The sequence below is a fragment of the Notamacropus eugenii genome, chromosome 3, assembly GCF_028372415.1.
Source record: "Notamacropus eugenii isolate mMacEug1 chromosome 3, mMacEug1.pri_v2, whole genome shotgun sequence".
Classification (NCBI taxonomy): domain Eukaryota; kingdom Metazoa; phylum Chordata; class Mammalia; order Diprotodontia; family Macropodidae; genus Notamacropus; species Notamacropus eugenii.
In genome coordinates, this window is record NC_092874.1 from 213830026 (window position 1) to 213852884 (window position 22859).

Genomic DNA, 22859 nt, shown 5'->3' on the forward strand with positions numbered 1-22859 from the left:
AGCCAAGAGTCCTACATAATCCTATAAGCCTCTTTACTTTACTTGTGCTTTACTTTTGATGGAATGCAATGCTGCCTTCTTAGAAATGGGTGAACTCTTCTGTTGGTAAACCCCATGGAGTTCTTGTTTTTCATTTAGCAGCTTCTGAATTTCCCCATCATTTTCATCAAATCAGTCTTGATGTTTGCAAGTGTTCTGACCCAGATGAACAAATGCAGTACTGTACACCAGATCTCTGAAAGCTGCCCGCTCCTTTTCTGCTCCACTGTTGTCAACTGTATTGACTCAACTTTCCCTCCAAGTTAGCAACAAACTTTCCTCTCAGAGAAGTACACTAATCTGTTGACATTGATTCTTCTGGTAGTCATTTTGCCTTGTGGAGGCTGATTTTGTTGAATGTGAATATTTAGCTTTGAGAGGATAAGTCTATAATCAGTGAAGCACTCCACACCATACATTGCTTCCTCATTCTTACATTCCTCTTGTTACAATCACATAGTCTATTAAATATTAATGTTTGCTTCAAGGGTGCATCCACAATATTTTATTGCATTTAGTAAAACAGAAGACAGTATTGGTCATGAGATGCATAAGTCTTCAGTAGTAAGTGACCATTGCTGTTGCTGTTTCCAACTCCATTCCTCCCATGGACTCCCTACCATGTCTGGTAGTCTGAGCCTACTCTAGCATTAAAGTCACCCAGAATTAGAAGATTGTCCTCTTTTGCAACATTGATGATAAGGGTCTGCAGGTCTCCATAAAATTTTTCTTTGACCTCATCAGGATTCATCATGGTGGGAGCATAGGCACTGATGGTGGTGGCGTGGTGTTTTCCTTCAAGTTGCAATTGCAGTGTCTTGAGTCTGTCATTCACTCCTTTTGGTAAGCGTACAAGCTTGTTGACTAGATTAGTTTTAATTGCAAAACCTACACCAGCTTCACAGCCTTTAATGTGGCCACTCCAGAAAAATGTGTATCCATCTCCAATTTCAATAAACTGGCCTTCATTTCCTTATCAGATATTTTTGATACAATAATTTTTTGCCCAATTGACATTTCCCTTATTATCTTAGTTGTGTTGTTTTTTTTTTATATAATTGCTTTTCAGTTTCATGTGATCAAAATCTATTTTATATTTACCTCTCTTCCTTTTTTTTTTTTTTTTTTTGGTTAAGAACTCACCTCCTAGCTTTAACTATGGAAAGGTCCATAATCTGGTTATCTTCTAGTTTTTTCTTCTAATTTATCTTTGATGTTCAGATCCTGTCCATTTTTAGCTTATTGTGATATGTGGCATAAAGTTGTGTTCTAAGCCTCATGTCTGCCAGACTGCTTTCCATTTTTCCCGGTAATTCCTGTCAACTATGAAGCTCTTTCCTATGCAATTTCTCCTTTTGTTTTTATTGAACCCTGGCTTAATGAAATTCAGTTACCTCTGAGTTTTCCTTTAGATAGTAAGGACTTAAGTTGTGATAAAAGAGCTACTTCTAGTAAAAACATTATATTGTTGCTTTTTACATGTAGCAAATTAAATATTGAACAAGACAGAGTAAAACAAATTTACTCAAAGGTAAAAAAATTATGTTAATTCAACACTTATTCACAAAAGTATAAAACATTTTCTTAAGCTATAGAGATACAAGCATAAGAGAACAGAATAAATACAAAATAAATTTTTTTTTGGTATTTTGTTTTTGATTGACTCTGTGATTTCATTGGTATGGGTAACTTTGGTTGAGAAAACATCTACTAATGAAATATACCTTAGAGTCTTAGAGAGTAGGGGGGCAGCTAGGTGGTGCAGTGGATAGAGCACCAGTGCAGGAGTCAGGAGGACCTGAGTTCAAATGTCACCTCAGACACTTGACACTCACTAGCTGTGTGACCTTGGGCAAGTCACTTAACCCCAGTTGCCTCATCCTGGGTCATCTCCAGTCATCCTGATGAATATCTGGTCACTGGACTCAGATGGCTCAGGAGGGGAAGTGAGGCTGGTGACCTGCACAGCCCTCCCTTACTCAAAACAAAGTCAAGTGCAAGTCATGTCATTATTTCTCTGATGGCATGGTCTTTGGCAATGAAGGATGAACACACACAAGAGAGTAGGGAGTTGCCTGGTGTACTGAAAGGCTGAGTGAAGTTACCTTTTCATTCTCATAAAACTTACTGGCCTGGTTTCTTTCTGTACCACCCCCTGTAAGTCTTTTCACCCTTGAAGATCACTCCATCCCTGTGACCCCTTTCTCTGACTGGTAAGTACCTTCTAGAACTTCCATTTTCATAAACGCACCCAGCCCAGCCTTGTTCACCCCTTCATTTCTTTCTGTGATGAGCTCCTGATTCTCTAGACTTCTTTCTCTATCTTGCCTCCCTCCCTCCCTCACCTTGCCTCCTTCAGCTTCTTTTTATGTGTTGTCTTCCTCCGTTAGAATGTAAACTCTTTTGAGGCAGGGGCTATCTTTTTGCTTGTATTTGCAGTGCCTGGCACATAGTAAACATTTAATAAATGCTTTTTGTCTTGACTCTCCAAGGTCACATAGTTCGTATTTGTTAGTTAGAACTTCAACCCAGGTTTCCTTTAAAAAAAATTTGAGTTTTGAACTTAAACATCAATCAAAAAACAACTTAAACATGAATACTTCATATTGTGTATTAAATTTTGAGACTGTTACGTATACAGCTTGGTTTCCTTTTTTAAGTGTATAATAGATTTCACAGTTACTTTTAAAAGCTCTTTTGCTTGTGCATGATTCCTTCTGACTTTCTTTTTGTTCTCTTGGCTCTTTTTCATTCTTTCCTTTGTCTTTCCTTTTCTCTGTTTCATTTCTCCCTCCCTCCCTTCCTTCCTTCCTTCCTTCCTTCCTTCCTTCCTTCCTTCCTTCCTTCCTTCTTTCCTTCCTTCCTTCCTGTCTAGATTCCTTTCTATCTCTTCTCTATCATTAAGAAAAATAAAAAGCAAAAAAGAGTTCTAAAGTCTTTCAAAGTTGTTTTTCTTTATAATGTAGAGGTTGTTAGGTATTGGAAAAGATAGAGTCCTGGATTTGAAATTGGAAAGACTCAAGTGCAGATCCAACTTCAGACAACTACTATCTTTGTGTTCCTGGACAGATCACTTAACTTTTTTCTGTCTTCCAGAGATGCTGTGAGAGTCAAATAAGACAATATTCATAAAGTGCTTTGCACAGTGCCTGGCACATAACAGGTAATTAATAAATATAGGCATACTTTGAAGAAATTGCAGGTTTGGTTCCAAACCCACCACAATGAAGTAAGTTCCATGAAGTTGTTGTTTTCCTAGTGCATATAAAAATTATGTTTACATCATGTTGTAGTCTCTTAAGTAGACAATAGTATTATGTCTGAAATACCAATGTGCATACCTTAATTAAAAATGCTTTATTACTAAAAAAATTTGCTGTCATCTGAGGCTTCAGCAAGTAGTAATATTTTTGTTGGCGAGTCTTACCTCTATGTTGATGGCGCTGACAACAATGAAGTTTGCCCTATCGATTGACACTTCCTCTCAGCTGAACAGTTAGAGGCCATTGTAGGGTTATTAACTGGCCTAATTTCGATATTGTGTCTCAGGGTATAGGGAGGCCAAAGGAGAGGGAGAGAGATGGGGAATGGCAGGTCAGCAGAGCAGTAAGAATACACAACATTTAAGTTCACCATCTTATATGGGTGTTATTTGTTATTATAAGAAATAAAAATATAGATTTTTAGCAAATCATCTTATGAAGAATACATAGTAAAACACTCAACACAGTCTTAGATAAACTAAACATCACCTTTCAATGGAAATAAATTGGAAAGATTTAGGAATACAAAGTAAAATAAAACATTTAGGAATACAAAGCAAAATGAGAGGAAACTTCGTTGTAACCAGTGGAACAATTAAGGAATATAAACAAAGTAACAATTTATAATTGTTATTATAAAACAATTATAATTTAACATGAAAGATTATTGATCACAGATCACTATAATAGATATTATAATAATGAAAACACCAAAATGGGACACAGAGACATGCTGTGAATTATTGCAGGGGTTGCTACAAACCTCCAGTAAGGTATTAACGCAGTATCTGTGAAGCATAATAAAGTGAAGTACAGTAAAATGAAGTATGCCTGTACTTCTTCCCTCCTCCTTTAACCCTTATACAAGATGTTCCCCTAGTTCTGTTTCTTTCATTTTTATCATTTCATACATGCCTTCCCAAGTTTCTCTGAAACTATGTCTTGTTTGTTCTGCAATTCCTCAGTTTTTGGATACCCCCTTAGCTCCCAGTTGTCTGCTACAACCACCACTGTAAATATTTTTATACATATGAGTCTTTTGCCTTTTTAAAAAAACCTCTTTTGGGAATAAACTTAGTAGTGCTAATACTGAGTCAAAGGGTATGCACAGTTGGTGCCTTTGGGAAGTAGTTCCAGATTACTTTCTAGGATGCCTGTGCCAGTTTTACAGCTGCACAAGCAGAACAGTAATGTGCTTGTAACTACACTTGCAATATTTTTTTTTTTATGGTTAACTCTGCTAATGTGATGGGTGTGAGGTAGATCCTCATCAGTTTTTTAAAGAAAGTTTTTATTTTAATCTTTTCTCAGTTACATATGAAAACAATTTTTAACATTCATTTCAAAAAATGATTTTTGAGTTCCAAATTTCCCTTCCTCCCTCTCCTCTCCCCCGCTCCTTGAGAAGGCAAGCATTTCCATATAGATTATATATGTGCAGTCATGCACATCATTTTCAGGTTAGCCATGTTGCAAAAGAGAACATAGACAAAAAAAGAGGAAAAAAAAGAAAAGAAAAAGAAAGTTTAAAAAGTATGCTTTGATCTGAATTCAGACTCCAACAGTTCTTCCTCTGGAGGTAGATAGCATTTTTCATCATATGGAATTTGGAATTGCCCTGGATCATTGTATTGCCAAGAATAGTTAAGTCATTGATGATCATACAATATTGCAGCTACTGTGTGCAGTGTCCTCCCAGTTCAACTCTCTTCACTTTGCATCAATTCATGTAAATCTTTTTTGAGTTTTTTCTGAAAACATCCTAGTCATTGTTTTTATTTATTTTTTAAAATTAATTTGTTTTCAGTTTTCTTTTCCTTTTTTAAAAAAACTAATTTATTTATTTTAAGTTTTCAGCAATCACTACCATAAGTCTTAAATTTTCTCCCCCTTACTCCTCCCTCCCTCCCCAAGACAGCATGCAATCTTACATGGGTTCTACACATATATTCTTATTAAATACATTTTCACATTAGTCATGTTGCATAGAAGAATTAAAATGAATGGGAGAAACCATGAGAAAAACCAAACCAAAACAAAGCATTGCAAAAGAGAAAACATTCTTCTTCATTCTCCATTCAATTCCATAGTTCTTTCTGTGGGTGTGGATGGGATTTTGCCTCAAGAGGCCTTTGGGAATGTTTTAGGTCTTTGCATTGCTGTGAAGGGCTAAATCTACCAGAAAAATTCCTCGCACACTGTGGCTGTTACTGTGTGCAATGTTCTCCTGGTTCTGCTCATTTCTTTTTTCTTTTTCTTTTTTTTCTTAATTAATTTGTTTTCAGTTTTCTACAATCACTTCCATCTTAGATTTTTTTCCTCCTCCCTCCCACCTCCCTCCCTGAGATGACATGCAATCTTATATAGTTTCTATGCATAGATTCTTATTAAGCACATTTTCACAGTAGTCATGTTGCATAGAAGAACTAAAATGAATGGAAGAAACCATGAGAAAAACCAAAACCAAACCAAACCTAACACAAGAGAAAATAATCTGCTTCATTTTGCATTCTGATTCCATATTTCTTTCTCTGGATGTGGATGACATTTTGCTTCAGTAGTCCTTTGGGGATGTTTTAGGTCCTTGCATTGCTGTGAAGGGCTAAGTCTATCAGAAACAGTCCTCACATACTGTGGCTCTTACTGTGTGCAGTGTTCTCCTGATTCTGCTCCTTTTCACTCATCATCAGTTCATATAAGTCCTTCCAGGCCTCTCTGAAGTCTTCCTGTTCATCATTTAGTATCCCATTACATTCATATACCATAACTTGTTCAGACATTCCCCAGTTGATGGGCATCCCCTCAATTTCCAGTTCTTGGCCACCCTAGCTGCTATAAATATTTTTGTACATGTTGGACCTTTACCCATTTTTATGGTCTCTTTGAGATATAGTCTAGAAGCAGTGTTGCTGGGTCAAAGGGTATGCATGTTTTTTTAGCCCTTTGGGCATAGTTCCACATTGCTCTCCAGAATGGTTGGATCAGCTCACAACTCCACCAACAATGAATTAGTGTTCCAACTCTCCCACTTCTTCTCCAACATTTATCATCTTCCTGTTTTGTCATGGTAGTTAATTTTATAGATGTGATGTTGTACCTCAGAGTTGTTTTGATTTGCATCTCTCTAATCAATAGTGATTTAGAGCATTTTTTCATATGACTATAGATAGCTTTAATTGGTTCCTCTGAAAGCAGTCTATTTATATATCCTTTGACCATTAATCAATTGGGGGATGACTTGTATTCTTGTAAATTTGACTCATATATATTTTGAAAATGAGACCTTTATCACAGACATTAGTTGCAAAAATACTTTCCCAGTTTTCTGCTTCCCTCCTAATCTTGATTTCGTTGGGTTTGTTTGTGCAAAAAAAAATTTCAATTTAATGTAATCAAAATTATCCATTTTGCACTTCATAGTATCTCTTGTTTGGTCATAAATTTTTCTGTTCACCATAGATCTGACAAAAATACACTATTCCTTGCTCCCCAATTTTTTTTATAGTATCAGCCTTTATACCTAGATCATGTGTCCATTGGGACTTTATTCTTGTATACGGTGTCAGGCATTGGTCTATGGCCAGTTTCTGCCACACTGTTACCCAGTTTTCCCCACAGTTTTTGTCAAACAGTGAGTTCTTATCCCAGAGGCTGGGGTCTGTGGGTTTATCAAACAGTAGAATGCTATATTCATTGACTACTGTATCTTGAGTACCTAACCTATTCCACTGATATACCCTTCTATTTCTTAGCCAGTACTAAGTGGTTTTGATGATTGCTGCTTTATGATACAATTTGAGATCTGTTATTGGTAGGCCACCTTCCATACCATTTCTTTTCATTAATTCCCTTAACATTCTGGACCTTTTGTTCTTTCAGATGAATTTTGATATTATTTTTTCTAGCTCTAGAAAATAATTTTCTGGAAGCTTGATTGGCATGGCACTGAATAAGTAAATTAATTTAGGCAGAGTTGTCATTTTTATTATGTTTGCTTGGCTTACCCACAGGCAACTTATGTTTTTCCACTTACTTAGATTTGACTTTATTTGTGAGAAAAGTGTTTTGTAATTGTATTCATATAGTCCCTGAGTTTGTTTTGGTGGGTAGACTCCCAGATATTTTATAGTGTCTACCATAGCTTTAAATGGGATTTCTCTTTCTATCTTTTGCTGTTGGACTTTGTTAGTAGTATATAGAAATTCAGATAATTTATCTGTGTTTCTTTGTAACTTTGCCAAGGTTGTTTATTAGTTCAAGTAGTTTTTTATTTGATTGTCTAAGGATTTTCTAAGTATATCATCATATCATCTGCAAAAAGTTATAACTTAGTTTCTTCTTTACCTATTCTAATCCCTTCAGTTTCTTTTTCTTCTGTTATTACTAAAGCTAACATTTCTAGTACCAGTGGTGATAATGGACATCATTGTTTCACCCCGATCTTATTGGAAATCCATCTAGTGGCTTATCCCTATTGCATATAATGCTTTCTGATCATTTTAGGTAGATACTGCTTACTATTTTAAGGAAGACTCCATTTATTCCTGTGTTCTCCAGTGTTTTCAATAGGAATGAGTTGTATTTTTTCAAAAGCTTTTTTTGCATCTGTTGAGATAATCATATGGTTTCTATTGTTCTGTTGTTGATATGATCAATAATGCTGACAGGTTTTCTAATATTGAACCATCCCTGCTCATAATGTATTATTCTCATGATAAGTTGCTGCATTCTTTTTGCTAATATCTTATTTAAAATTTTTGCATCTATATTCATTAGAGAAATTGGTCTATAATTTTCTTTCTATGTTTGGCTCTTCCTGATTAAGGTATCAGAACCATATTTGTATCATAAAAAGAGTTTGTTAGGACCCCTTCTTTGCCAGTTTTCCCCAAAAATATAGTATTGGAATTAACTGTTCTTTAAATGTTTGATAGAATTCCCCTGTAAATCCATCTGGCCCTGGAGATTTTTTCCTAGGGAGTTCATTGATGGCTTGTTCAGTTTTTTTTTTTTCCTGATATTGGGTTAAATATTTAACTTCCTCTTCTGTTAATCTGGGTAATTTATGTTTTTTAAAATATTCATCCATTTCACTTAGATTGTCAAATTTATGGGCATACAGTTTGGTAAAGTAAATTCTAATTATTGTTTTCATTTTTGATTCACCCTTTTCATTTTTGATATTGGTAAGTTGGTTTCCTTCTTTTTTTTAATCAAATTGACAAAATGTTTATCAATTTTATTGTTTTTTTCATAAAACCAGCTCTTAGTTTTATTTATTAGTTCAATAGTTTTCTTAATTTCAGTTTTCTTAATTTCTCCTTTGGTTTTCAGTATTTCAGTTTTTCTAATTTGGTATTTACTTGGGGATTTTCAATTTGTTCTTTTTCTAGCTTTTTCAGCTGCATGCCCAATTCTTCGATCTCTTTCTTGATTTTATTCATGTAGGCATTCAATGATATAAAACTTCCCCTAAGAACTGCTTTTGCAGCATCTTATAAGTTTTGGTAGGTTGTTCATTACTGTCATTCTCTCAAATGATATTATTGATATTATTGATTGTTTCTATGATTTGTTGTTTAACCCACTCATTCTTTAGAATTAGATTATTTAGTTTCCAATTAATTTTTGGTCTAACTTTCGTTGACCTTTCATTATACATAATTTTTATTGCATTATGATCTGAGAAGGATGCATTGACTATCTCTACCTTTCTGTACTGGATTGTGAATTTTATGCCCTCATATATGTGTCATGTACTGCTGAGAAAAAGGCATATTCCTTTCTATCTCCACTCAGTTTTCTCCAGAGGTTTATCCTGTCTACCTTATCAAGAGTTCTATTCACCTCCTTAATTTCTTTCTTGTTTATTTTGAGGTTAGATTTATCAGGTTCAAAGAAGGAAAACTAGCATAGTTTTGCTGTCTGTTTCTTCCTGTAACTCCCTTAACTTCTCCTCTAAGAATTTGGGTGCTATGCCACTTGGAGTATATATGTTTAGTAATGATATTGCATCATTATCTATGGTACCTTTTAGCAAGATATAGTTTCCTTCCTTATCTTTTGATTAGATCTATTTCTTCTTTTGCTTTGTCTGAGATTGCTGTCCCTGCTTTTTTTTTACATCAGCTGAGGCATAATATATTCTGCTCCAGCCTTTTACCTTTACTCTGTGTGTATCCCCCTGTTTCATATGTGTTTCTTGTAAACAACATGTTGTTGGATTATAGTTTTATTTTTGACCACAGCCTCCCTCAGTCTTTCCTTCCTATTATCAGCTCCCCTCCCTTTTATCTTACTACTTCTTGCCTGACTTTTAGCCTTTCCTCCCTTTTCTTTCCCCTTTCTCCTCCTACTGCCTGTAGGGGAAGTTAGATTTCTATAAAGAACTGAATATGTTGTGCCCTCCTTGAACTAAATCAGATGAGAGTAAATCTCAAACAGTGCTCATCTCCCTCCCACTTTCCCTCCACTATAATATGTTTTTGTGCCTCTTCCTGTGATGTAATTCACCTTTTTCTGCCTCCTTTTCTCATCTCCTGTTACAATCCCTTCATACCCTTTAATCACATTTTTTATTATCATATCAGTTAATTTATATCCACTCCCTCTATGTATATCCATTTTAAATATCATAATAAATATACAAGTATTTGTATATTTGTCAAGATTAACAAGTATCATCTTCCCTTGTTGGGATGTAAATAGTTTGCCCATATTGAAGAACAAGGTTTTTTTCCCCCTGTTTACCTTTCTATGCCTCTCTTGAGACTTAAGATTGAATTTTCTATTGAACTCTGGCCTTTTCATTATGGATGTCTGCAAATCCCTTATTTCATTGAATGTCCATCTCCTTGCCTGTAATATTATGCTCAGTTTTGCTGGCTGATTGATCCTTGATTGTAGTCCAAGCTCCTTTGCCTTACAGAATACCATATTTCAATCCCTCCTATCTTTTAGTGTAGAAGCTACAAGGTCCTGTGTGATCTTGACTGTAGTTCCTCAATATTTGAATTGCTTTTTACTGGCTGCAAGGAGAATTTTCTCCTTAACCTGATAGTACTGGAATTTGGCAACAATATTCCTTGAGGTTTTCAGTTTGGGATCTCTGTCAACAGGTGATCAGTGAATTCTTTCAAAGACTATCTTGCCCTTTCGATCTAGGACTGCAGAGCAGTTTTCTTGATGATTTCTTGGAAGATACTGTCCAGGCCCTTTTTTTCATCATGGCTTTCTGGTAGACCAGTAATTCTTAGATTTTTCTCTCCTGGATCTGTTTTCCATATCAGTTGTTTTTACAGTGAGATATTTTACATTTTCTTCTATTTTTTTTCATTCTTTATATTCTCTTTGACTGATTCTTGGTGTCTCATAGAGTTATTAGATTCTACTTGTCCAAATCTCCATTTTTAATATATTGTTTTCTTCAGTTAACTTTTGCATCTTCTTTTTCATTTGTCCATTTGTTCCAGTTAGGTTTTGTATCTCCTTATCTATTTGACCAATTTTCCTTTTAAATTCTTCTGTGAATTCTTTTTTCATTTTTTAAAAATCATTGGCCAGTTTTTCTTCTACCTCTCTAACTGGCTTTTAAAATCCTTCTTGAGTTTTTCCAAGAATTCTCTTTGGGCTTCAGACAAGTTCATATTCCCTTCTGAGATTTCAGATGTGAGTAGTCTCAATGCTGTCCGTTTCTTAATTTGTATTTTGGTCCTTGTCCTGGTAGTAAGCTTCTATGGTCTTTGCTTTTATGGTCTGCTTTTTCTCATGACGATTGCCTTTTTTCCCGGATTTTAAGATGGATCTTTGCTTCTGGGGCACAGCACTCTGTCCCACATTTCTGGTGTTGGGAACTTGAGGCTTTGTGTGTTTTGGCCTCTGGTTCTGCAGCTAGAATGCTGCAGCTTACCTGGTGCTGAACTGGCTGGTGTGTGCCAAGACTGAGGACAGGTGAAGGCTTTCCAAGTCAGGTGAGGTGTGGGGGAGCAGTGATCTGGGTCCAGGAGATCTCCTTCTCCCTTGAGCTAGATCACAGGTAGGCTCAGTGGCTGGTGAACCCCTGTCTGCTCTGATGTCTGCCCAATAACCCTGTCTGTGCTAGGGCATGTCCGAGGTCCTGGTGTTGGCAGTTATGGGCACCAGCTCCCTGGGGCTCAAGATCTCCTCCTGGTTTGCTGATGTTGGGCTGTCTGGGACAGCTCCAGTTCTGCACTGGTCTCCTTCAGCCACGGCAAGAAATACTCTCTTTGACGTTTTTCTTAGCCTCTGAAACTGAGAGACTATTTACGCCTTTGGCTGATCCTACTGTTCCCCGGATTTTTCCTGGACATTATTCTCTGGATTTTTCAAGGATAACAAGGGGAGGGTGAGAGCACTTACTGTTTACTCCACCATCTTGACTCCCAGAAGTTCAAATAGGTAACTTTCAAACATTTAATCTGTGGGCTGATAGTTTCAGGAGTAGCTGCATCTGTTACCTGGGTCCTGTGCTTCTTTCTCACTCAGTTCCACTGTCCTGGGCTGATATATTTGAGAATCCACACTGCTGCTTCTGCTTCAGTCTGCCCTGGCGGTTCCTACTTGGCTCCACTATGGCAGGGTCTGCACTGGTACAGCCTGTGTGCTCTGTGCTCCCCCAAGCCCATGTAACAGATCCTTCCTGTTGACCTTCTGGGATGTCCTAGGCTGGAAATCTGCCAAACTCTGTCTCCTAGTGTATTCTGCAACTCTAAAATTTGTTCATATTCTTATTTTAGAGTTATCTGAAGGAATTTGTGGTAGAGCTAAGGTGAGTCTGTGCTTTCACTCCACCATCTTGGCTATGCCCCCCCCCCCTTATTGTTTTCTTATAGCACAGTGGTATTCACAGTCATATACCACAGCTTGTTTAGTCATTTTCCAATTGATTGGTGTCATTTAATTTCTAATTTATTGCCACCACAGAAAGAACTTCTGTAAAGATTTTTGTATATACAAGTCCCTTTCCTTTTTTAAAAAATCTCTTTTACAGACCTAGTTATGGTAGCAATGATACAAAGGATATACACAGTTTTATAGCCTTTTGGGCATAGTTCCAAATTGCTCTCCAGAATGATTGGATGAATTTACTATTTCACCAACAATGCATTAGTACCTCAGTTTTTTCATACTGTCTTTGAGATTTGTCATTTTCCTTTTCTTTCATATTACACAGACTGATGAATATGAAGCGGTACCTCAGAGTTGTTTTAATTTGCATTTTCTCTAATCAGTAGTGATAGAGAAATAAAAAAATTAATGAAAAGCACTTATTGAAGGAGAAAAGAAGAAAGTGGAATCTACCTGACTAGATGAGAGGAAAAAAAGGGACTAGAAATATATAACCAGATAAAAGGAGAGAGGAACTAATAAGCAAATCCCTAAGCGGTAATTGATAACAAACAGGAAGAGGGGGATGCGGTATGAGGGGAAAAGAGCCGGTGAGAACAGGGTTTTAAGAAAAAAGATTGAAGTAAGTAAATGAAGGAAAGTAATAAAACTGAGGAGATGGAAAGAAAATTACTTCATATTAAACTTTTTTTGCAAGCAGTAGTTGCCATCATGCTATCAGACTGAGAAAAATGAAACATTCAAAAAATTAAAAGGGATGAATGAGTAAACTATATCATGACCAGTGTTAGTAATAAATTCCAAATGCCTTGGCATCCAGATTCATGAGGGACACATTTTCTAAGCTTCAAGAACAGATAGACAGTAGCACAACAGTGATGGGAGACTTCAGTTACCACTGTCAGTTTTGGATAAGTGTACCAGAAAGATAAGCAAAAGAGGAAATATAGAAGTGAGCTGATTTCTGGAAATGCTAAAGTTAAAAGGCTTATGGAATCTTCCAAATGGGACAGCAAAAGAATTTCTCTTAAAAACTTAAAAAACCTAAAAAAAAAAGTTGACCATGTGACAGTGCACAGAGATATTGCCAACAAATGTTAAAAGAAAGGAATAAACAATACATCTTTTATAGATCTTTACAATTAGAATAGAAATTGGTTCATGGACCACAAACAAAGCTGCAATGGAGACTTAATGATTAAATCTTAAATAATGAGTGGATCAAAGAACAAATCAAAGAAACAATAACTGCAAAACAAAATAATAACTATGAAACAACATACCAAAATTTTAAAAAGATACTTTAGTAGTCCTTGGGAAAAATCATATCCTTCTAAGCAGACTTTAGAAAAAGAGAAGAATATATATTTTGAAAAAATAGAGGATCAGTAAATAGCTAAACACAGACGAGGAGGTATTAAAAATTTGATGAGAAATGGATAAATTGTAAACAAAAAACCCCTCAGTATTATAAACTTAAATGCTGGGTTTGGTTTTTTTTTTTTTTGGAAATGAATAATAGAATCAATAAACTCTTAGCTAATTCTGATTAAGAAGAATTGAACAGAATATCAAATTAATAAAATAGCAAATGAGCAAGGTGAAATCACAAGTAAAGAATAATCAGAACATATAATACAGTTATAGATAACAAAACTGTGAGGAGAAAAGACAGGAATTCCTTCAAAAGTATAAAATATCTGAACTGTCAGAAAGCCAGATAGAAATTTTAAATAACCCCATGTTCGAGAGTGAAATAGGTCTAGTTCTGAAGAAACTACCAAGGGAAAAAACAAAACAAAACCCCAAACCTGATGGATTAACAGGAGAATTTTTCTAACTTTTAAAGAATAGTAAGTACCCATACTTAGTAAATTATTCTCAAAAATTGAGAAGGAACCATATCAGAATCCTTTTATGAGACAGATAATTGCCCTAATAAATAAATAAACCAGGAAGAAATAAAACATGGAAAGAAAACTATAAGTCAGTATTATTGAGTATTGACTCAAAAATTTTAAACAAAATCCTGTCAGAATACTACAATTTATCTAAGAAATCCTTCATTATGATCAAGTGGGATTTATACCAAGGACAGAAGGATGATTCTACATTAGGAAAATCATCAGCCTAATTAATCATATTAAAACAAAAAGCATCTCACATCACACAGTCATTTCAGTACATGCAGAAAAAACCTTTTACAGCAACACTTTTTTATACTTTTACAAAATATAGGCATAGAGGGCCTTTTAAGAAGTAGCATGAAAAGCATTAGTCTAAAACCAAACCAAGTATCATATGCAATGAGTATGCACTAGATCTTTTTCCAGTAAAGTGAAGCAAAGATGATCAATCTCACTATTATGTAATATTGAACAAGAAATGTTAATGATAGAAATGAGAAAGGAATTAAAGGAATAAAGATAAGAAAAGGGCAGATAGAACTATTCCTGTTTGCAATAATATAATAGTTTGCTTGGAAAACCCCAGGAGATCAATAAAGATAGTAAATGAGACAATTAATAGCTTCAGCAGCGTAAGAGAACACAAAAGGAAGCAACAGCATTTCTGTATAATAGTAACAAAACATAAAAAGCAGTAACAGAGAGGAAAATACTATTCCTAAAAGCTATGAAATGCATAAAATATCTGGGGATCAATCTCCCAGAACACACAATAGATTTATATAGATTCATTTGCAAAGCACTCATTAAAGAACAACCTAAATAGCTGAAAAGAAATGACTAGGCCTTGCCAATATAATAAAAATGACAATATTATCAAAATTAATTTATATTATCAATGCCTTTCCAATCAGTGCAGTACCAAGAGGATACTTTATGGAGCTTGTAAAGTAACAGTTCATTTGAAAAAACAAAAGATTTACAATATCCAAGGAATTGATGAAAGAAAAAGATAAAGGAAGAATAGTGGTCTAGACTTGAAACTATATTATAAAACATTACTCATCAGAATCATCTGATATTGAGAGAGAGAGAGAGAGACAGACAGAGAGAGAGAGACAGAGAGACAGAGAGAGACAGAGAGAGCTCAGCGTAACAGACTAGACAAGGGGATTAAAAAAGTAGAACTCCATAACCCAGGTTTTAATAAAGTAGAAGACGTAAGTCATGTAGGGAAAAACTCCCTATTTCATAAAATTATGAGAAAAACTATAAAGTAGTCTGGGAAAAGTTAGACTTAGACTAGTAACTTATACCACACTCCACAATATATTCTAAATGGACATGTGATTTTAATAATAAAGATCAGAGTATAAAAAAGTTAGAAAAGAAACAGTTTACGTATCTCTCATAGTTATGGGAAAGAGATGTAGTCTTAATCACACGAGCAATGAAAGCAATTACAAAGGATAAAGTGGATAACTTTGATTTTGTGAAACTGAAAAGTGCCTGCCCGGACAACATTAATGCATTTCGGGTAAGACAGGAAGTGGTTAAATGGTAAAAACAAATAATTATAGCAAATTTCTCTGATAAGGGTTTGGTATCCAAGATACAGAAATATGTAATTACTAGCCATTCCCCAGTAGATTGATGATCACTATGTGGTTGTAAAGAGAAGAGATAGACAAGATGTGAGAGTGACAAAGTCAATGTGTGGTGCAGAGTTCTGGACTGATCATAGACTTATCTTTTCCAAGCTAAATATTTGCATTGATCAAAAGTGCCACCCCCAAGGCAAAATGATTACCAGAAGAATCAATGTCAACATATTAGAGCACTTCTGTGAGCGTGAACAGTTTGTTGCTAACTTGGAGGGAAAGTTGAGCCAATATACAGTTGGCAACAGTGGAGCAGGAAAGGAATGGGCAGCTTTCAGAGATTTGATGTATAGCACTGCATGTGCTCATCTGGGTCAGAACATTCACAAATACCAAGACTGGTTTGATGAAAATGATGGGGAAATTCAGAAGCTGCTAAACGAAAAATGAGAACTCCACAGATTTACCAACAGTATAGTTCATCCATCTCTAAGAAGGCAGTATTTACTCCCCTCAAAATTAAATTACAAGCAATGCTGAGAGAGATGCAGAATTCCTGGCTCAGTAAGAAGGCAGATGAAATTCAGTTTAATCCTGATAGTAATAATCCAAAGACCTTTTATGATTCCCTGAAAGCTATTTATGGACCGAAAACCTATGGTGCATCACAACTACTCAGTGCTGATGGAGCCACATTGATTAGTAATAAGAACATGATCCTAGAGAGATGGGCTGAACACTTCCATAGTATTCTCAACAGACCACCATCAATCAGTGTTGAGGCCATTGACCATTTACCTCAGGTTGAAGTCTGTCCCTTCTTAGCTGAACTTCCAACTGAAGAAGAGGTTTTGAATGCCGTTAGGCTTGTTTCATGTGGCAAATCCCCTTGTGCTATTTCTATTCCAGCTAAGATTTACAAGATACGGGGACCACTGCTCATACAAAAGCCAACAGAAATTTTCCAGGTTATATGGCAAATGGAGGTTATCCCCCAGGAGTTCAAGGATGCCTCCATTATCCATCTCTGTAAAGGAAATAGGTTTTCCTGGGACAATCAAAGTGTGTGTGGGAGGTCTCTCTCTTAGTCATTGCTGGAAAGATGCTTGCTAGAGTCCTCCTTAAGAGGCTGATCCTTCACCTGGAAGATGGTCATCTACCTGAGAGCCAGTGTGGCTTCAGAAAGGGCTGAGGAACAGTCAATACGACGTTTGCTGCCCGACAACTCCAGGAGAAATGCCAGGAGCAGAACAGAGGCCTCTAATTGAATAATATGATTAAAGAAGATCTTCCCCACACATTGATGAGCCTCTCCATTGAGGGAAGCTTGATTAGGGGAGTTGTTTTATAGGAAGGTCCCAAGTACCTTTTGTTTTGTTATATTGAGTCATTGGGTCAGAGGGTCATCCTTCTGGCTCTGAAAAGTGTATAAATACTCTGAGTGTGAGGTTTTACTTTGGGACTTAATTTTTGGAAGAAGGTTTGTGTGCCAGATGAGAGACTCTGGGAAGCTGCTAAGCAACCCCCTGACTTTGAAAACCCAGATGTTGGTGTTTCCCTCTCTAGTAACTGTGTTCAGACAGTTGGACCTATCTGTTCAATTGTAATGTATGTATTGATTGTGGTCAGACAGAGGAAGCCATGTCTATTGATCTTTGATTTCTCTGTATTTTCTCTGGAGTTCAGGGTGCTGACTTTTCCCCCTGAACTAACTGAATGATATGTGTTTGATTAAAGTGATTGTTAACCCCTCAAAAGTTGCCTTTTAGAGAAGCAGATCAAAGAACTTGGGATAGCAGATCCCCCGCCCCGTGTATGTGGGGGTGTTTACTGATACAGGTCCTTGAATGTTTTTTTGGGGGGGAGGAAGTTTTTTTTAAATAGTTCAATTTTCTGAGAGTAGATTATTTAAATTTTTCTTTGTAAATTTCAGTAGTTTACAGTTTTCATAGCACATCGTTTTATTTAAGTTGGCAGTTTTATGGTCAGATTCTAATAATTTTTTATCACTAATTCAGCTTAAACAATTTTCAATACTATTAATCTAGTTTTCTGTTTCTTTTTTTAATTAATTAATTTTTAATTTTCAACATTCACTTCCACAGGATTTTGAGTTTCAAATTTTTTCCCCATCTCTCCCCTCTGCCCACCCCAAGACATCATGCATTTGGATTATTCCCTTCTCACAATCCCCCCTGTCTTTTCTCATCCCCTTCCTCTCTATTTTCTTGTAGGGGAAGATAAATTTCTATACGCCTTACTTGTATGTCTTATTTCCCAGTTGCATGTGAAAACAATTTTTAACATTCATTTTTAAAACTTGGAGTTCTAACTTCTCTCCCTTCCTCCCACCCCACTCATTCCCACTAAAAAGGCAAACAATTCGATATAGGTTATACATGTGCAGTCATGCAAAGCACTTACATAACTGTCATGATGTGAAAGACTCACTGTATTTCCTTCCATTCTGTCCTGCCCCCATTTATTCTATTCTCTCTTTTGACCTTGTCCCTCCTCAAAAGTGTTTGCTTCTAATTTCCTCCTCCTCCCATCTGCTCTCCCTTCTGTCATTCCCTCCATCTTCAGCTTATCCCCTTTTCCCCTACTTTCTTGTAGTGTAAGAGACTTTCATACCAAATTGAGTGGGCATATTATTCCCTCATTAAGCCAAATGTTTTATTCCCTCTCTACTTCCCTTCTTACCCTCCATTGAAAAATCTTTTTCTTGCCTCTTTTACGTGAGACATAATTTAGCCCATTCTATTTCTCCCTTTCTCCTTCTCCCAATATATTCTTCTTTCACCCCTTAGTTTTATTTTTTATTTATCATGTCTTCATATTCAACTTACCCTGTGCCTTCTCTTTTTATGTATATAATCCTTCCAACTATCCTAATATTGAGAAAAGTCTCAACAGTTACAAATATTATCTTTCCATGTAGGAATGTAAACAGTTCAACTTTAGAAAGTCCCTTATGATATCTCTTTCCTGTTTACCTTTTCTTGCTTCTCTTGATTCTTGTGTTTGAAAGTCAAATTTTCTATTTAGTTCTGGTCTTTTCATCAAGAATGCTTGAAAGTCCTCTATTTCATTGAATGACTATTTTTTTCCCTGAAGTATTACACTCAGTTTTGCTGGGTAAGTGATTCTTGGTTTTAATCCTAGTTCCTTTGACTTCTGGAATATCTTATTCCAAGCCCTGTGATCTCTTAATGTAGAAGCTGCTATATCTTGTGTTATCCTGATTGTATTTCTACAATACTCGAATTGTTTCTTTGTAGCTGCTTGCAATATTTTCTCCTTGACCTGGAAACTCTGGAGTTTGGCTACAATATTCCTAGGAGTGTCTCTTTTTGGTTCTCTTTCAGGAGGTGATCAGTGGATTCTTTCAATGTTTATTTTGCCTTCTGGTTCTAGAATGTCAAGACAGTTTTCCTTAGTAATTTCATGCAAGATGATGTCTAGGCTCTTTTTTTGATCATGGCTTTCAGGTAGTCCCATAATTTTAAAATTGTCTCTTCTGGATCTATTTTCCAGGTCAGTTGTTTTTCCAATGAGATATTTCACATTATCTTTCATTTTTTAATTCTTTTGCTTTTGTTTTGTAATTTCTTGGTTTCTCATAAAATCATTAGCTTCCATCTGCTCCATTTCTAATTTTTAAAGAACTATTTTCTTCAGTGAGCTTTTGAACCTCCTTTTCCATTTGCCTAATTCTGCTTTTTAAAGCATTCTTCTCCTCATTGGCTTTTTGGACTTCTTTTTCCATTTGGATGAGTCTATTTTTAAAAGTGTTATTTTCTTCAATATTTTTTTGAGTCTCCTTTAGCAAGGTGTCGACCCACTTTTCATGATTTTCTTGCATTGCTTTCATGTCTCTTCCCATTTTTTTCTTCCACTTCTCTTGCTTGATTTTCAAAATCTTTTTTTGAGCTCTTCCACAGCCTGAGACCATTGCATATTTATTTTGGAGGTTTTGGATGCCAAAGCCTTGATTTCCTCTGATGGTATGCAGTGTTCTTCCTCATCCAAAAGGGTGGAAGAAAATGCCTGTTCACCAAGAAAGTAACCTTCTACAGTCTTATTTTTTTTTCCCTTTTTTGGGTGTTTTCCCAGCCAGTTACTTGAGTTTTGAGTCCTTTGTCAAGAGAAGTATATACTCTGGGGACCTGTAAGTTCTCAGTTCCTCTAAGGTGGCTCAATCAAGGGAGATGAGTTTACTCCTCTCCTGGCCTGCGTACTGGTCTGGGAGCAACCAAAAACTTTTCTGCCCAGAATCTGCGAGTAGAATTCCCTCTCCACAACTGCCTCCAACTCTACGCTGCTCCTCACCCCAGGGCTTTGCTGAGCACTGAGATTCAGATCAGCTGCTCAGTTTCCCCAGGGGCTTTAGATAGAGGGCTCCAAAAATGGACACTGCTGTTGCAGTGGCTGCTGCTGGTGGTCCAGATTGTGTTTCCTTCTCCTGGGTGGAGGAGCTTTCTCACTGACCTTTGAAGCTGCCTTTGGCCTTTGTGGGTTGAGCAATCTGGGAACTGCTGCTGCCAGTAGAGCCCTGAAGCCTGTTCCAGGTCCTGTCCCTGCCACACTGTGTGGCCCATGATGGTCTGTGCTCTGCTCTGCACTTGCTGTAATAGACCTTTCCTGTCATCCTTCCAGGTTGTCTTGGGCTGAAAATCTCTTTCACTCTGTTGTTTTGTGGCCTCTGGTGCTCTGGAATTTGTTTACAATCATTTTTACAGGTATTTTATGGACTATGTGGGGGAGCTTCTACAGGTTTGTCTTTCTACTCTGCCATCTTGGCTCCGCCCCTGTGAAATTTTTTTAAAACAATTTTTTATTTAAAGTTTTGAGTCCCAAATTCTGTCCCTCTCTCCCTCCCTGCTTCCCTCCTCTCCCCTCTCCCTGAAATGGTAAACAATCAGACATAGCTCATACAGTGCAATTATGTGAAACATTTCCATAGTAGTCATTTTGTACAAGAAAGAAAAAAAATGAAAGTGAAAAATAGTCTTCCTCAGTCTATTCAATCAATATCAGTTCTTTCTCTGGAGGCAAATAATATATTTCATCATTATTTCTTTGGAATTGTCTTGGATCATTGTATTCCTATGGAGAATTGCTAAGTCATTCACAGCTGATCAAAAAATATTGCTGTTACTGTGTACAGTGGTCTGTTTCTTTTTACTTTGTTGCAGTTACTTTCACCTTCTTTTGGGACTTCTCTAGATTCACAACAAGTTTTGATACTGGGTAATGTCTTTTTTAATTTACTTTAGTTTTTTTTTACTTTAATTTACTCTGGCTTCTGCACTTTACAATTGGAGCTTTGTGCCAAAGCTAGCCTTTGCTCCATTGTTGCTTTTGGGGGTAATTATAGGCCATGTGTATTCTCATCCTTGGTCCCCTGGTTGCCTGTACTGATCTCTACCTCCTAAAAGTTAGGTCTCATAGATTTTTGATGTTCAGAATGCTAGATCCTTAGGACTTCTGTAGCTTCTAAAGGCAGATTGCTAGGGACATTATAGCCCTTGAACCTGTAGTGCTAAAAGCCTCCATGTTGTAATAGTTACTGGTACTTTCTCAGGCTTCTGAGATCCCCTCCCTGGTGCTTTGTGGCAGTATTTGAAGTCTGACCTCCCTGAGTCTTAATGTCCCTTTTGCTTTTATTACTTCTAGGCATAGAGTCCTTCTGTTTGTGTGTCTGATCAGTTTGGGAGGCTGTCATTTTGTTTGCCTGTTCTGATATGTCCTTTGCTGATAAGCCACCTTTGTGTGGGTTTCTGGTGAAATTTTTGTACGTTTCTGTTGTCGAAGAAATCAGAGTCATTTATTAATGAATTTCTTGACCATTATCTGGTACAGATATCAGAATTTTGCTGGTGTAGGTAAGTGGGTGCTGGGTAGTCAGCTTCCTGTTTTGGCAGCCATCTTAAGCTGGTAGTCCAAGTCATTTTTTTTTTTAATTCAGTGAAAGATTAAATTAATGTTTGGAAAATATTTTTGATAGGATAAATATCCACTTACATTTTGATGGTGTTATATGAAGAAGTAAATAAAATATCAGGTAGTTCTTGAACAATTTGTCCTACTATTAATTTAAATAAAAATAAAAACTACCTTTTGCCTAACTTCGCCACATTGTTACAAATAAAAACGATAAATCGTTATATTACTAACTAAATTCCTAAGTAGAAAGTGAAAAGTCTTTTTTAAAAATTTAATTAATTAATTTATTTTCAGTTTTCATCAATCACTTCCATAATTCTTAAATTTTGTCCCTCTCTATGTCCCCTCACTCCTTCTCCCCTTCCTGAGACAGCATGCAGTCTTACATGGATTCCATACATACATTCTTATTAAACATATTTTCACATTAGTCATGTTGCATAGAAGAATTAAAATGAATGGAAGAAACCTTGAGAAAACAAAACAAAACATAACACAAGAGAAAAGAATCTGTTTCATTCTGTGTTCCAAATCCATAGTTTTCTCTGGATATGAATGGCATTATGCCTCAAGAGTCCTTTGGGGATGTTTTAGGTCTTTCCATTGCTGTGAAGGGCTTACTCTATCAGATATAGTCCACCACACTGTGGCTGTTACTATGTATAATGTTCTCCTGCTTCTACTAAATGAAAATATTCTTATAGGACTTTTATTTCTGTCTTATTTTGTTAGGTATAATAAGGATGTGTCTCTCTCTTATTGGAACCCCTATTGGATGCTGCCCTCTGATGTTTGTGGAATGAACTGCTTTTGGGAAGCCACTTTTAGGTAGGAACTTATTGTTTAAGTAGTAGCTAAGAGTAGGTAAGAGTAGATAATAAAAACCAGGACTATAGAAGGGAATTATTTTGATAGTTTTGTTTCTCCAGTAACTTAACATTTTCCTTGAAGTACAGTTAATCATTTTTATGGTTTAGCTGTCTTCCATTCTCTCTCTTTTTTACTTTGCTCTTTTAATTCAACAAATAATTCGATTTCTATTATGCATAAAACATGTGAAGTACTGGGGTAACATTGATGTAATAGACAAAGGTTATGAATTTTTTTTGTTATTTTTGTTATTTAATTAATAGATCTGTTAGTGTTTACCATGAGTAAAATATTCTGCTGAATTCTCTTTCAGGTAATACTAGAAAGACAGACCCTAGGCTTTAGGAATTTCTAATCAGAGA

General features: G+C 36.1%; 1 protein-coding gene across 2 annotated transcripts in view; it reads left to right on the top strand.

Moving 5' to 3' along the window:
• The window catches only part of GXYLT1 (glucoside xylosyltransferase 1), a 71917-nt gene that overhangs the window by 9700 nt on the left and 39358 nt on the right, over positions 1–22859 (top strand). The window contains exon 2 of one of the 2 annotated variants that reach the window (XM_072654325.1): positions 22360–22455. The exons of the other annotated variant lie outside the window; for it this stretch is intronic. Coding sequence (XP_072510426.1) covers positions 22360–22455 — 96 coding nt within the window. The remainder of the gene's footprint in view (positions 1–22359; positions 22456–22859) is intronic. 2 annotated transcript variants of the gene reach the window in all.